The sequence below is a fragment of the Micromys minutus genome (genome assembly GCF_963924665.1).
Source record: "Micromys minutus genome assembly, chromosome: 7".
Taxonomy (NCBI): domain Eukaryota; kingdom Metazoa; phylum Chordata; class Mammalia; order Rodentia; family Muridae; genus Micromys; species Micromys minutus.
The window spans coordinates 68,855,281-68,868,790 of record NC_137976.1 but is presented as its reverse complement, the minus strand read 5'-3'; the positions used below and the strand labels follow the sequence as shown (position 1 = coordinate 68,868,790).

At 46.4% G+C, this 13,510-nt stretch overlaps 1 protein-coding gene across 1 annotated transcript in view; it reads left to right on the top strand.

Moving 5' to 3' along the window:
• Positions 1-8,946, top strand: part of ST6GAL1 (ST6 beta-galactoside alpha-2,6-sialyltransferase 1) — a 128,735-nt gene extending 119,789 nt beyond the window's left edge. Inside the window, exons 6-8 of the mRNA XM_080919090.1 lie at positions 2,923-3,021; positions 4,241-4,415; positions 6,530-8,946. Coding sequence (XP_080775216.1) covers positions 2,923-3,021; positions 4,241-4,415; positions 6,530-6,771 — 516 coding nt within the window. The 3' untranslated portion in view covers positions 6,772-8,946. The remainder of the gene's footprint in view (positions 1-2,922; positions 3,022-4,240; positions 4,416-6,529) is intronic.
• The last annotated feature ends 4,564 nt before the right edge of the window (positions 8,947-13,510 follow it).

Sequence of the window (13,510 nt, the reverse complement as noted above, 5' to 3'; positions counted from 1 at the left end):
CCCCTCCTGCTCCAGTTTCTCTCAACTGCCTGTAGTTCTGTCTGTAGGGTTGAGGCCTCCTGAGGTTTTCCTGCACAGGCTGGTGTGTTTGCTGGTGTCGTTGGCACTCAGCTCATGTTTGGCCAGTCACACTGATGAGACTTTGCATTTATAGTTGCTGACGTTACTAGGAGGCACAATCTCACAGCAAACTCTCTGATCCTTTGGCTCTTAGAATCTTTCTGCTGCACCCTACCCACCTTTGGCAATGTTCCCCGAGCCTTGGGTGTGGTAGTGCTTTGTAGATGTATCCCCTGGGATTGAACTCCACAACTCTGTATTTTGATCGGTTGTGGTTTTCTATAATGATCTCCATCTGTTACAGAGAGACGTTTCCTCTATGAGGAGTGAGGCCCTTACCTCTGGGTATCAGGACAGATGTTTGGATTGTTGTTAGGGATTATACAGGTAGTTAAGTAGTGGTTTGTAGATTCTCCTCCAGGGACCACTGTACCACCGGCACTGAGTAACTCCAGTGCCAGGCACGGCACCCCCTCTCGTTGAGCTTGTCTTGATTTCAGTTAGAGAATAGTTGGTAACCGCCCAGGTCTGGTGACACTCCTGCACTTCTGGGGCTATGGTGTCATGCTTGTGACTGATATGGTTCATAGGTGTTGTGGCTGGGACTGTTGGCTGCTTACTTCCTTTGGAAACTTTAATGGCACCTCTGGTACTATGAAGGCTAATCCTCAGGAAGGGGGTGTTCAGCTCAGTTCTAGCTCAAGGGGCTTCTGGACTCTGTTTCTGAAGCCTATGGTGTGTTCTGTAATAAAGACTTACGTTATGCCTCTCTGTGTAACATCTAAAGGTTTGGAACTAGGAACCCCCAGTAAGAGAACATGTGACATTTGTCATTCTGGGTCTGGATTACCTCACTCAGTATGATCTTTTCTACTTCCATCCATTTGCCTGCCAAGTGTGCACTCTCATTTTCCTTTCCTGCTGAAGAGTATTCCATGTGTAATGTTTCTATTACCTGTTCATCGACTGAAGGATGTTTGGGTTGTTTCCATTTTCTAGCTATTGTGAACAGAGCAGAAATGAGTGTGACTGGGCAGGAATCTGTGAACTGGGATGCCGAGTTCTTCCGGCAGCTGCAAAGGGGTGGTATAGCTGGTTCCCATGGTAGACTTAGAATAGCTGATTTGGGGAGGACAGAGTATTAGTGGTAAAGACAAGAATGGACCTGGGTCCTTTTGTATCCAAGTTTTATCTTCTGTCTTTCACCACCACACTTTTCTTGTTTTGAAATATAATTCAATCAACAATTCCATGCATGAATTCCTTTGAATGTAGATTCTTTCTTAGGATAGGTTCCTTTAAGTGAAATCATTGAATCTAAATACAGTTTTTGGCTTAAAGTTCTTTCTATGTTTTATAAAAGCACCCTGTGAAGGTTGACACACTTACCTCTCAGCCAGACAGCTTGATTGCTTATCTGTAGCCAGGGGGCGGGGGGATAGGGAATCGGGGCTCTGACTCAGTCCCACCGTAAGATGCAGATAAGCATCTCCTTACCCTGGTGGGAACCTGCATCTAAGGGGCATAGTTTTAAATATACTTGGTCCCTCCGCATGAACTGCAGACTTTGGTGCTCTGCCATAGACACCGTCATCTTGTCGTGGTGACAGAGAAACTGTGATCTATATGGGCTCTTGTGAGAGATAGTGGAATCAGACCAAACACTAGACTTTGGATGGTTGAAAGGATTCCCGTAGATTCTTAGTTATATTTAATAATGACTTGAAATCCCACTTTCCTGACATGTCCTGTGAGTCTTAAGGACCCTCACTTCAGAATTTGAGTACTGGAGACCCAGAGCAGCCAGAGCAGAACAGCTAGCTTATTATTTTAGGAGTTGGCAAGACCAGGCATCTGCCCAGAGTGGTGGGCACACTGACTGAGTTCAGAGAATAGTTTTATAGCACAGAGTGCCTGTCCCTTCCTCCCTTTTCTCACTGAGTAATCGAGAGGGGATGTCTGTTTCTTACCAGGGTAAGTAGTGGGTGGGCTCATCACCATGTTTTAGGTCCTGTTTATTTAAAGCTTATCAGACATATGACCCTGTCATGTACAGGGTGATTAGGCAACAAGCATGGCTGTCAGTAATGTGGGGCAGGACTGTCGCTGGACTGGCAAATACTAGCAGGGCTCTAATATTCTCAGTGCATCTGTAACTAGACCCAAACTAGTGGCATCTTTGAAAATGAGCAACTATTTTTTATTTCCTCTACCCCAAGGCACGATATGTCTTAGAGTTTTACTGCTGTGAACAGACACCATGACTAAGGCAACTCTTATGAAGGACAACATTTAATTGGGGCTGGCTTAACAGGTTCAGAGGTTCAATCCATTATCATCAAGGTGGGAACATGCCAACATCCAGACAGGCATGGTGCAGGAGGAGCTGAGAGTTCTACATCTTCATCTGAAAGCTGCTAACAGAATGCTGGCTTCCAGGCAGCTAGGGTGAGGGTATTAAAGCCCACACTCACTGTGACACACCCACTCCAACAAGGTCACATCTACTTCAACAGGGCCACACCTCCTAATAGTGCCACTCCCTGAGCTAAGAATATACAAGCCATCACAATATGGCTGTAGGACTAGGGTTCTGTACTGTTTTCACTGTGACCCTTTAGACTCAGAGTCTGAGAGCCATTTCTAATCAGTGGCTGATGGCTGTTAATATAAATGCAATAAACCTAATAATAAACATAGTTCACACTAGCATGGCTCCTTTCTTTCCATTGAAGGCAAGCACTCAACCATTTTAGATCCTCCTGGGGCTCTAGGCCCCATCTGATGATGTACCAGATGTTATTATTAGCCAGATGTTTACACATAAATGCTCATGTTACAGCTTTCTCTTTCTCACCATAGTTAGTCACCACAGAAAAGCGCTTCCTCAAGGACAGTCTGTACACCGAAGGAATCCTAATTGTATGGGACCCATCTGTGTATCATGCAGATATTCCAAAGGTAAGTGAGTCTCCCACCTGCCCTCAGATTTCCTCCTGTTGCTAGGTTTCTAAAGTCGAATGTGACTTGAGCCATTCCTGGCTGTTTGAATTTTAGGCAACTAACTCCATGGGGATGAGCACACCCAGAATTCCCCCATCCTAACCAGCACCTATGCTTGCCCTCCCTGGAGGGCCATATGCATATTCCAGCAATGGTGTGTATTGGGTATGGTAGAGGCTGGGTCGGAGGTACTCTGGAATCGGTTGTGCCCATCACTGTACTTACTTCTAATGAACCACAGTGGGAAATGACAGTGATTATTGTTACCCCATCAATCACGTTGTCACATTTTCTGCTCCTCATTTGCAGTGTCTAAAACTCCTCTCATTTCGCTCTCCTAACACTGTCAAGAAGTAGGAAGAAGCCTAGTGGCTCCCGTGTTTCCGATGGGAGAGCGGAGTGTAGATGGGCGAAGTCACCTGTGCTTGGTTTCTTAACTCAGTGGCACAGATCTGTGATGTTGATTCTTTTAGGGAAGGTGTGAGTCCTGGGACTGTGGAAGTCTCTGGCTTGCTGGAAATGTCTACGTGGGTTGTAGACGTAGTATCTCTTGGCTTGGGCTATAGAAGCCGAAGGCGAATGACTTCACAGAAACCGCAGACAGCACTGACCTTTGTATGCTTGGTCCTTCAATGCCCACTGATGGCTCCTAGCTGTCGCCATCACCAGTGCCCAGTCTAGAGCTTCTCCTCTGATTGGTTATAACTGGAGTCTGCCTGAGTCAGGTGAAGGACTCTGAGCCCATAGGTGCAACAACCTGTACTCCAACTTCCTCTTCAACAGGAAGGGTGCGTAGGTGTGATGGTCCCGGAAACTGGGGAAGCTGAGGCAGGAGGAGCTCTTGACACCAGGAGCTGAAGACTATCCTTAGCCAAATAGTGAGAACTACTTAAAAACAAGCACAAACAAACAATAAATAAAAGACAATTTGATGGCGCAGAGACTCCCTTTCAGATGATACTGTTCCCAGACTTAATGGCTCTGAAATCTGAAGTGTTTTCAAGATCACCATCCCAACAGTTCTATAATCAGAGACTATGTTCTGGGCCCCGACTGTACTACCCACTAAGGGCTATGATTGGATGATGTTCGGGATCTGCCGTAAGACAAGGCTGATCCTCATAAGAATGTTTGTGTAAGGGTTCTCTGCTGAGCACACAACATCCTTCTTTTTCAGTGGTATCAGAAGCCAGACTACAATTTCTTTGAAACCTATAAGAGTTACCGAAGGCTGCACCCCAGCCAGCCATTTTATATCCTCAAGCCCCAGATGCCATGGGAACTATGGGACATCATTCAGGAAATCTCTTCAGATCTGATTCAGCCAAATCCCCCGTCCTCCGGGATGCTGGGTGAGTCCTAGTGTGGAGAAGTCCTATGTTTGTTTTGTGGAGGATTGCCCTTTCTTCTTTGGTCTCGTTCATTTACCAGGACAACGTTCCTACTTGTACACTACACTAAGTTTTATCTAAAAAAAAATGTGTAATTTTTCTTCTTAAAATGTCTGCCTAGGGAATTTAGTTAGGCATCCAAGGCCACATTTTGTTTGTGCCACATGAGGAGACTGCCATCCTGTTGTAAAAGAGAAGACCCCTACAGCTGATGGTCAGAGAGATTTCTGTGGAGGAGGGTTTGACGAGCGATAAAGGAAAGTACACCCAAAGAGGAGGAGGGGAGTTGATAGGACCTTGGATGGGTCAGCAAGATCCTTATTTTAGGCTTACAACTAAGTGAGTATGCCAAAGCTCATCAATCAAGGGGCGTTTTAATGCCTTTAAAAATCACAATGCCAGAAATTATGATAAACAGCAAAAAAGGTTTCATGTGTAAATATGGATAGAATTGGTAACATTGTTCTACAGAGTCACGTTTGGAACCTGACAAAAGTTAGTCATACCTCCTGACTTTGTGGATGCTTTAATCGAAACCTCAAAGGGAGCTGGGCAGGCTTGTCTGTGTGGGGACACGTAGGAAGCGGGAATCAGATGTGGGGTGGACTGGGGATAGAATGCTGGCCAATGGCTTTCTTCCCAAGCTCTCTCCATGCCCCTCGGGTCTTACTGCCCATCCATCCTTCCCTCCCCTTCTCTTGGGATGAACCACTGGGCACTTCCATGAATGGACAGGCCGTCTCTGCAGAGGGCTGGGCATTCCTTCCACAGCACCTAGAGCGGAGCTCCTTTAACTAGACGATTCCGGCACGCACCACTGTGCGGCTCATCTGTCTGCTTCCCATACTCAAGGGCTAACTGTCTTCCACTCACCCTTAAGGGTTGGATGTGGTAAATGTTCCCCTAGTCAATGAGTCACTCAGTTTTTCTACTAGAGGCAGATGAACAGAACCCGGGACCCTCACAGCGTCATTCCCTTCACACCCTCTTCTTTAGCCGTTAGGTTGGTGCATCCGCATTCTTCCTGGAGCTGTTAGAGCAGCAGCGGTTGACATGCTGAGGAACACACTGTTGACCCAGTGCCCTGCTGCTGTCTGCATTGCCCCTGCCATAGCTGTTCCCTCCTAACCACACCGCCCTCACCGTCACCAGTGTGTTTGGGTCTTTCTGGGAAGCGCTCCCTCCTGTCATTCCTCGGTGCTTCTGTAGGGCCTGAGTCAGTCAGGCCTTTCTCCCTCACTGAGTTAGGAGCAAGCAGAAGGCAAACGTGTTTTTCCAGCATGTGATTCTTCTAGAACAAAGCTGCTGCCTCTGTCTGTAGCTTAGATTCCTTGTATTACAGGTTACCGATAGGGGCTCTTCCCACTGAGATCTCATTTAACTCCGGCAGTAACCCACACAGTAAGCATTACATAGGTCTCCCTCTTAGGACAGATGAAGAGCCTGAGGCACTTAGAAGCATTGTTTCTTGCACAAGACAATTAACTCAGCCGGTTGGGGTCAAGTCTGGGTGGTCAGATGAGTCCCCGGTACCTGGATGGACTCATGTCTCACTGTGCAGCCTCCCTGAACACTCCAGTGGATGCCACATTTCGGCTCCTCCTGTCTCATTCCAACTAAGGGGGAATACTTTGTCCTCAGAACTCTGCCCTACAGGTATTCTCCAAGTCTTCATTATTCCTGTGAGGCTTTGGCAAGGTGAAGCAATGCCAGGAAGAGCTAAGTACAAGTAAAAGTGCCAGCATTATTTCATTTCTTGTCTCAGCCACACTGGGTTTTTATCGCTTGCTCCATTGATAAACTCACTGACTGGGTCCTTTAGTCTAGCATGGCAGTAGGTTTGTCTGTCATGTACCAGGACCTGGTCTTGGTGTGGGGGTTACAAAGGTATAAAATGGACCAGTCTGCTGGCCTTGGTTTATCAGCAAAACCCAGACCATAGGGAATCGTAAGACCAGACAGGACTGTGGGTGACTGCTCACCACATTCAGGGTGCTAAGCAGCTGCAGTTACTGGGCAGAGCTCTGGGCCACTTGTGGTTGCTGAACACATGTCACTTCTGCTCCCTTTCCCAGGTATCATCGTCATGATGACACTGTGTGACCAGGTAGATGTTTACGAGTTCCTCCCATCCAAGCGCAAGACAGACGTGTGCTACTATCACCAGAAGTTCTTTGACAGCGCCTGCACGATGGGTGCCTACCACCCGCTCCTGTTCGAGAAGAATATGGTGAAGCATCTCAATGAGGGAACAGATGAAGACATTTATTTGCTTGGGAAAACCACCCTGTCTGGCTTCCGAAACATTCGCTGTTGAGTACAGGTTCTTAGCCAGACACCCTCATCCTCCTCCCTAAGTCATTTTATGGCTCTTCTCCTGGTTACCGCTGCTTGAAGGAGTGTTTTCACTCAGCAGGCCCAGCCTGCTGCCTGCACCCTAGGGAATTTTGTTGGCAAGATTTCCGAGGCCTCCAGAGCCTGATGGTAAGGAGGCAGACCCAGCCTTCCCTGCAGCCAGAGTATGAGAGTCCACATTCTTGCCACACACATTCCTCCTAGATAGCATCCTCCTCTCCTTCCACATGGGGAGGGGAAAGATCCACACTTCTCACCAGGGTTGCCAAAACTACACTTTGTTTGTTACGACTGGATGATGTCATCCTTACAGAGGAGCATCCTCTGTGGCTTGAAACCTCTCCCTAGGTATTGATTTCACATCCTCAAGAAATTCCTCCCGATCACTGTTTGTGTCAGATGCAGGGTGGCTTCAGGGAGGGGAAGCAAACAATTGGGACAGGATGAGAAGCCCACTCAGTTACTCCAGAGTACTCCCTGGGGGACATAGTCCTGTTGTCACCCTGTCTGGCTAGGCTGATCCTTAATCCTGAGTGCTTTTGAGCAAAGGATCTTGGGTAGCCCACTTCCCACTCCCTGTGGAGACTAAAGGTACAAAACCTCCCATTTGTCCCCAATCTGATCACCTGAATGGAAGAGAGAGACACCTAACAGGCAGCTAGAGAGCAAACATTCCATGTACTCAGTGAACTGGGCTCCGCTCTAAGAGCCTGCTGTCTGTGCACCCAGGAGGGGCCAGCTCTACCGTGTTCTTGTAGAGCTTCGGCAGTGGAGAAGCTTTTAGAGGAAGGAGAGACACACAGCATCAGCGCCAGAAGATCTGTTTCTATTTTCCCCTTTATCACTGATGTTATTCTGTATGACCTGTTAGAACATGAAGCCCCAAGGAATTTTTGTTAGGAAGTCCCTGACCTCATTGGCACCAAGTGCTGCCCCACAGTAGGTTAATCAGACAGATTGTGGATTTTTTTTTAATGTCTACTCCCTAACCTTCTAGTTGCTATCATTACCCTCCCTTACAGCAGGCTTCCCTCCCAAATTAGTTTTAATCATTTTTCTGTTTGACAAATACCCCAACTTCTCCGACCTTATGGACCCCCCATGAAAGGTCTCTCAGGGCATGGGGAATACATTTTCTGGGACTTAGGTTAGAATCTTAATCATAACGATTCTCACAAGGGGTGAGGTGTATGATCACCAATGGCCCTGCTCTCCCTGCAAGGGAGACGTTAGTCTCTGAGCAGGAGGCACCCACCCTGTTTGGCAAGCATACTCTCACAGGATTTTTCTGAGACCTCTCTACCTGATGGGAAGCCACAGTGGCCCACCCAGCCCCTGGTATGGAGTGGTTCAGTGACTCATGGTCAAAGTTAATGCTATTGAACCAAGGCCACTAAGACACAATGCGCTGGATCCCCAAGGCTGGCTGTGTTCTCACAGGGCTTCAGTGTATTGAGCTGCAGACCCACTGACTTAGAGCTCAGAAACTTGTTTACTGCTGACCCCTTGCCTTATGCGGGCAATAGAAAGCCCGGAATGAAAAGCCTCGGTTTCCAGGTTGACCCCCACTTCCTCACTGTGCCACTTTTTTTTTCATATCTGTAAAATGGGGGGTGACAATCCTACCTCACAGGGCTGTGTGGGGAACCACAGGAAAACCTATGGCTGGGCTGTATGAGGACCACAGGAGAATGTGGGAAGGGTCTAGGGAATTTCTGGCTCACTTCAAGTTCTGGTTTCACACGCTCATTATAAGGCATCAGAGCTGTGGATGAAGTGCCCAGGAAGCTGACGGTCCTTCTGCCAGCAACAGGTACATTAGAGATGGAGACTACACTGGGTAGATTCTAGTTCTTAGTTCTTATTAATGTGGGGGAATAAATTAATAAGTGTAATGTGATTCTGATGTCTGTTAGACTTTCTCTGTGCTCTATAAATGTGGACGTCTGAGTAAAGTGGACTGTGGGGTGGATGTGGCATCACTGTTAGTCTGATGAAGTCGTTTAAAACTCTGTGACCGAACGCTACAGGAAAAAGCCTCTGTCTACGTGGGCACTGACGTCATCTATGCATCCTAAATGCAGGATCCTCTTGACTCTTTCTGCCAATCAAATCTATCGTTGCTCTTGGTTTGGGGTTTGTGTCAGAAACTTTAAAAACATACTTGTTAATTCTAAATTATCCAAAGATTATGTACAAATTTTAAAATAAATGTCTTTTTCAGAAGTCTGCTTCTTTTCTTCATACCTTCTAATGGGATGAGGGATTGCCACTCTCATGTCCCAAGAAGACACATCTGTCAAGTCACGTGCTCTGTGCACCTCCAGGACTTTCCGGCCTTGATTTTTCTCTCCAACACCCCAGGAAAAAGTGTAGATGTTTATTGTGAAGGACAGACTATCAGAAATATTGGCAATTTATTGATTTTTTTCTTCCATTAACTCTTGCTAGATTTAAGTAACGAAGTTATTATTTCTCACACACCGTTGGAGAGAGGAGAAATAGAACAGAAATAGAAAGAATAGAAGGAAAGACTCGTTCTGTAACTCAGGGCCCTTAGATCGGTGGTTCTCGACCTTAATGCTGCAGCCCTTGGATACAGTTCATCTTGTAGTAACCCCTAACCATAAACTTATTTTCCATGCTACTTAATAACTGTAATTTTGCTACCATTGTGAATTGTGATGTAAATATCTATTTTTTGATGGTCTTAGATGACTCCTATAAACTGGTCATTTGACCCTCAAAGGGATTTTTGACCCTGAAAGGGGTTTTGACCCAAAGGTTTAGAATCATTGCTTTAGATTACTAGGGCAATAATGTTTTTAGGAAATAGATAAGAGTGTTTGAAGAAAAATCCTGAAAAAGAGCAGAGTTTTTGGAGGTGGGGCTTCTTTTTTCCTGAACTACTTGCTTTCAAGATAAGGGTATCTCCCCAGATCCTTAATATTGAATTCCCTAACCCCAGGATTTAGGATGGAACCTCTTTGGAAATGGGACCATTGGAGATCTAATTACTTAAGATGAGGTCATGCAGCAGTAGGGTGGGTCCCCCCCAGTATAACTACTCCCCCCCCCCCAGTATGACTAGTATCCTAATAAAAATGAGAACTCTAGAGACAGGAACACACAGAGAAAATACCATGTAATGTTGAAGGCTGAGGTCTCGGTGATGTACGAGCCAAGGAATGCCAAAGATTGCCAGAAAACCCTCCCAATGCTGGAGAAGCTGCCTAAAATAGATTCTCCCCCACAGTCCTCAGAGGGACTAGCCTCGATCTGGGAGTTCTGGCTTCTAGAAGCTTCAGACAATACACCTCTGTTGTCAGAGCCACACACTTTGAGGTATGTTACACATTATGATCCCTTAATAAATAAATCTGAATGCCTCCTCCCTCCACACCCCTGCCTTTTACACTCAGCTGCAAGCTTCCTGGGCTGGGAAATGGGAAAGGGTAGCAGACTGTTCGCAGGTGGTGCTTGCTACCCACTTAGGACTCTGGAGAACAGTCTCGGATGCTGGGGTTAGTGGGCTTCTCCTTCAGGAAGACAGGACCCTGGGCAGCCACTTCCGATGACATCCTGACCTGAGTTTTACTGATCAGCCAGGGAACACTGAAGTGTTTCTCTGCATCCAGTGATTTGGCCTTGTGAGCTCCTTGGACCAATGCATTTCTATAATGATAGAGAAGCATTGTTTAGATCCCATGAGAATGTGGGTTGAAAGCAGAAAATAGAAAAAAAAATTCTATTTGGCCAACTTCCAGTGGCCCCGTCCCCGAGGACCTTCCCACTGGACTGGCGAACTGGTGAGCAGGTCTCTCTATCTGTGTATGAAGACTGGCTTCTTTTGTCCCTCATTCTGGAATCTGATTCTGTTTTTAAGATATAGATGTCAATTATGGGGAGGTGGGAAAATGGGGTCTCAGTGCTTTGGCTAATTGTAAGAAGGAAGCAGTGTGTGAGGTGTCATGACCTTCAGCACAGCCTCTAGGAAGTACTGTGATGTGCATTGTGAATCTAGGCTGGGTTTCCCTCTCTTGGGAAGCAGGAGTTCTCCAATCCCCAAAACGTCACCCCACAGGCTGGCAGATTTCCATCAGCTCAGTAGGGTGTAAAGGACTACATTGTATCACAAAATGCTCTCATGATTATTTATTCTCAGTCCTCCTCGGGATTAATTGGAGAACAAATTTTGATAGACAAATACCATTCAGGACCGTGAGCTCATGAACACCTGTTATCTGGCACTGGGAGATGTGTCTTATGGCTTCTGCCCTCTATGGGGCATCTGGAAAGATGAGCCTGCCCTACCCCCGTGTAGGTATTTTCAGTAACATTGACCTGGACAATAGTGTATATTCTTGAGCACACATTCATAACTGCCTGGAAGAAAATATATACAAATGCCCAGTGGGGAAACATGACAGTGCAGGTCAACTTCAAGGAGGAATCTGAAGAGCATAACCAGCTGTTTTACAGGTAGAGTTCAGTTACTCTTCCCCATTATCACCTTTCTTCAAGAAGGCAGGAGTTGTCTTGTTTCTGCTGTGCTGTGTACCCCAAGCCAGCTAGCATGCTGTGTACCCCAGGCTAGCTAGTGTATTCCAGCCTAGCACATGAACTTCTCATCTCACTCTAGGGATTCTGGGATTACAGATACAAACCACCTAGCCCAGCTTTTACCTGAATTTCTGGGATTGAACTCTATAAATCAGGCTTGCTCAGCTAAGGTGGTGCCCACAGCGCCATCTCCTGGCTCTCTTTGCACTTACCTGACTGTGGAATTTCAAATGCTATCTTTACATCCACTGATACTGTCTTTGTGTGTCCTTCTGTGGCTCATGTTTTCTACTAAAACATTTAGCTCGGTTATTGTATTCTCTTCTGCTAGGGGCTCTAGATTTCTTATTTCTATTTCACCACTAATTTCATATTGTTTATGATTAGAAATACTTTATCCTTTCATTAGATGTGAATAAAGCATTTCTTAAAATAAATGCACTCACATTATGAAAACTCTCAACAGATTAGATATAGAACAATTCATGCCACCTAATAAAGGCTTTTTACGAAGAGCCCACAGCTAATGCTTCCCCCAGGGACAGATAAAGTCTTTGATTTAAGATCTGGAACAAGTAGAAAATACCACGTGTGCTGCTTCTTTTCAGCACAGGACTGGACATCTTTGACCAAAATGGGCTCACAGAGCATTCAAGAGCAGTTCAGAATGATTTTAGAGATCTCAACAAATCATTCGATCTCGCATTTTAATCTTTGTGTGGTCCTTTATCTCTTTAAGGGAACCAAATCCACGGTCAGTCCACTGATGTTCATTTCTTCAGAGTTTACCTCCTACAACTTCATTATTGCCCTCCTTGGCGTCCACTGCAAGCCCCGTGTGCTCTGTCATAGGCGCCTGTGACGCTGGCACATCTTCCCTATTTGATCTTCCCTTTGATTCCCACAGTGCTAGTACACAGCCTAGTCACTGTAGACTTTGCTATTGTGTTCTCTGGTTGAGCTGGGCTGAAATCAGTCTATGGTATGAAATGTAATCTAGTGAGACTGTATCAGACTACTTCTTCCCCATTTGGGTGGGGATGGAGGCTGGATGGGGAATGGTTGGGTTCCAAGGCTCAGCACTGGCTCTGGCTTTATGACTTAACTTGTCAGAACGGGTAGTAATAAAGTCTAGTCTCTACACACACACACACACACACACACACACACACACACACACACACACACACACACGGGGTGGGGGCCTTCCTTTCACCCTATGGTAGTTTTCAGCAGCACATCAAGGCTGGGTCTAATAGCTGCTTCACCATAGGGCCTGGGCAAAGCTAGATGTCCCCACTATGGTTCATTGCTTCTCTGGAACTGCTTTCTAAACTCACGGAAGGTTAGTATTTGGTTGGGTTAAAGACTGAGGACTGGGCTTGGGCAGGGACAGATGTCTCCTGGCTCTATTCTCTGGCCTGGGGAGGTTTCAAGGTGAGCATTAAGGCTAGATACGGAAGCCAGACAGGTGTGAGCCAAAGAGGCCCGCTGACTGCTTACAGAGGGATGCTTGTCTCCCTGGTGATATGAATGCAGAGCTACTGCCAAAGTCTGCGTGCTGATTTCTCTGAGCCTCCCTCTGTTCTCCAACCGAGCCTTGGCATTGAGACAAGAGCATAAAGTGCCACTCAAAGGATACACAGAGGTGCAAGCCTAAGTTTGCTCTAATTTTCTTCTCCCTCTGTAATAATCACAGGAACCTGGGATAGTTTGTGTGTGACAGTGTGCCAGCTAAGAAGAGGGGTAACATAGTCAACACTACTTTTATCTTCTGTATATGGTTTTTTTATCATCATCATTTTACTTATTCACATTAACACCCCATTCACTGCCCCCTGCCAGGAACCCCCTGTATATCCCCCACCCTGGTACCCTGCTACATCAAATCTCTATGAGGTTATGCGCATCCTCTCCCACAGAGACCAGACAAGGCAGCCCAGCTTTAAAAAAAAATCACATAAAGGTGATATCTAGCTTTAGGGACAGCCCCTGCTCCAGTTGTTCGTGACCCACATGAAAACCAAGCTGCACATCTGCTTCATTTGTGCAGGGAGGCCTAGGCCCAGCCCTGTATGTTCTTTGGTTGGGGGTTCAGTCTCTAAGAACTCCAGAGTTCCAGGCTAGTTGACTCTGTT